This window comes from Trypanosoma rangeli (assembly GCF_003719475.1).
Source record: "Trypanosoma rangeli strain AM80 chromosome Unknown Tra_15.4_contig_00001, whole genome shotgun sequence".
NCBI classification, from domain to species: Eukaryota; Euglenozoa; class Kinetoplastea; order Trypanosomatida; family Trypanosomatidae; genus Trypanosoma; species Trypanosoma rangeli.
This window is the reverse complement of record NW_021705745.1, coordinates 150160-151524: the sequence shown is the minus strand read 5'-3', so window position 1 is coordinate 151524 and position 1365 is coordinate 150160. Positions and strand designations below refer to the sequence as shown.

The 1365-nt window shown below is 56.0% G+C and overlaps 2 protein-coding genes across 2 annotated transcripts in view; both read left to right on the top strand.

The window, feature by feature from the left end:
• Positions 1 to 778: 778 nt before the first annotated feature.
• TraAM80_00074 (uncharacterized protein) lies at positions 779 to 1105 on the top strand (the record flags this gene model as incomplete). The annotated part of the gene is made up of 1 exon (XM_029377169.1): positions 779 to 1105. One exon carries the CDS (start codon positions 779 to 781, stop codon positions 1103 to 1105), a length of 327 nt encoding a protein of 108 aa, XP_029243059.1.
• Positions 1106 to 1271: 166 nt separating this feature from the next.
• Positions 1272 to 1365, top strand: part of TraAM80_00073 (uncharacterized protein) — a gene marked incomplete at both ends in the record, with an annotated part of 366 nt that continues 272 nt past the window's right edge. Inside the window, one exon of the mRNA XM_029377168.1 lies at positions 1272 to 1365. This exon is cut by the window's right edge and continues 272 nt beyond it. Within this exon, the coding sequence (XP_029243058.1) occupies positions 1272 to 1365 (94 nt within the window).

Sequence of the window (1365 nt, the reverse complement as noted above, 5' to 3'; positions counted from 1 at the left end):
AGTGTTGTCGTTGGCCTTGTTGACTAACTCATTGGCCGTTTGTTGTAAATTTCTCTAGGGAGGGAGTGGGGGTAGGGTAAGGATGGAAGAACCGCTTATGCCAAGACGAGAGGCATTCTTTAAGGATTGGCTTACCTGTTTCCTTCCTAATACGGCTCTGATATTTTTTTTTGTTTTGTGTTGTAGGGGCAGGAGTGATAGCGTGAAGAATTTTGTTGTTGTTTTGTAGATATAAAGAAATACTGGTAATCCATTGAGCACGTTTATTTTCTGGGATGTTCTCCCGCCGGGTGTAAAGGTTCAGCAAATATGGGAAAAGGGGAGCCGGCAGTGCCGCGCACCATTTGCGGCAGCTGCGTTTGCCGGAAACTCTCTGGAAGGTTGCTGTGGGGGGAGAGCGCCTCGCGGGGCCAGCGCGGGGCTATTTTTTTTAACGCAGGAACTCGGTGTTGTTGCTGTTTTTCCCTTTATAATTTTTTTTTCAGGCGCACAAGGGGGGCTAGGTGTGTGCTTCCGGCCGGAGCTTCACCCCGGCGAGGCAAGACTGCTAGTGCAGCGCCCAAGCTCCGGAACCGGCGTTGCTTGCAACCTATGGGCGCTAAAAAAAGAAAGTTTCCGACGTGTAGGTGTGTCCCGGGCAAGGTCGTGAGCCTCCCCGTTGCGGCGCCAGAGTTCGGCGCCCCGCGAAAAGGGAGGCCAGGTGCCGGTCGAAGAGAGGGAACGCCCTGGGTTTCCGGCTTTTTTTTTGCTCCAAATTCGGCCCTGGACGCGGCGGAATATGTCTAGGCCGTGCGTTTTAACGTCTCCGTTCCCACCGCATTTTGGAGGGGGGAACATGCCCAGCAAGAGGCCTCGGGCGCAAATTGGGCTTCGCTGCACGGGTGTGAAAATGGAACTGGCAGCATTCACTTTGACGAAGGGCGAAGCTGCGCGTGCAGATGAAGAATGGGTGCATCGCAAAAATGATGTGGAGCGCCGGGTCCTCCCTGGAAGAGTCGGCGTGCTGCCGGCAGGCGGTTTCAGGAACTCCAGGACTAGGCGTTTCGGATTTAGGAGGTTAGCAGCCAATGGGCAGCCGGAATCACGGAATCAGGGGCTCGGCTAAGTGAGAAGAGGGCGCGGATTCAAAGCCTGTTGAGGGAAGGGTTTCACCAAAACCTACGCCGTCACGAGTTCCTTTCCCGGCGACCACCCGCAGCCCCATAATCAGATACGCGGCGCGCCCTGCAAGAAGGGTTGCGCAGACAGTTCGGCAGGCACCGGCCCGCGCGATGCTCACGAGCAGAGTGGAGCAAAGCCAGGCCCCAGAGTTGGGCAACGGGAATTCGTCTCGAAACACGGATTCGAAGGGTCGGTGGTGCCGCG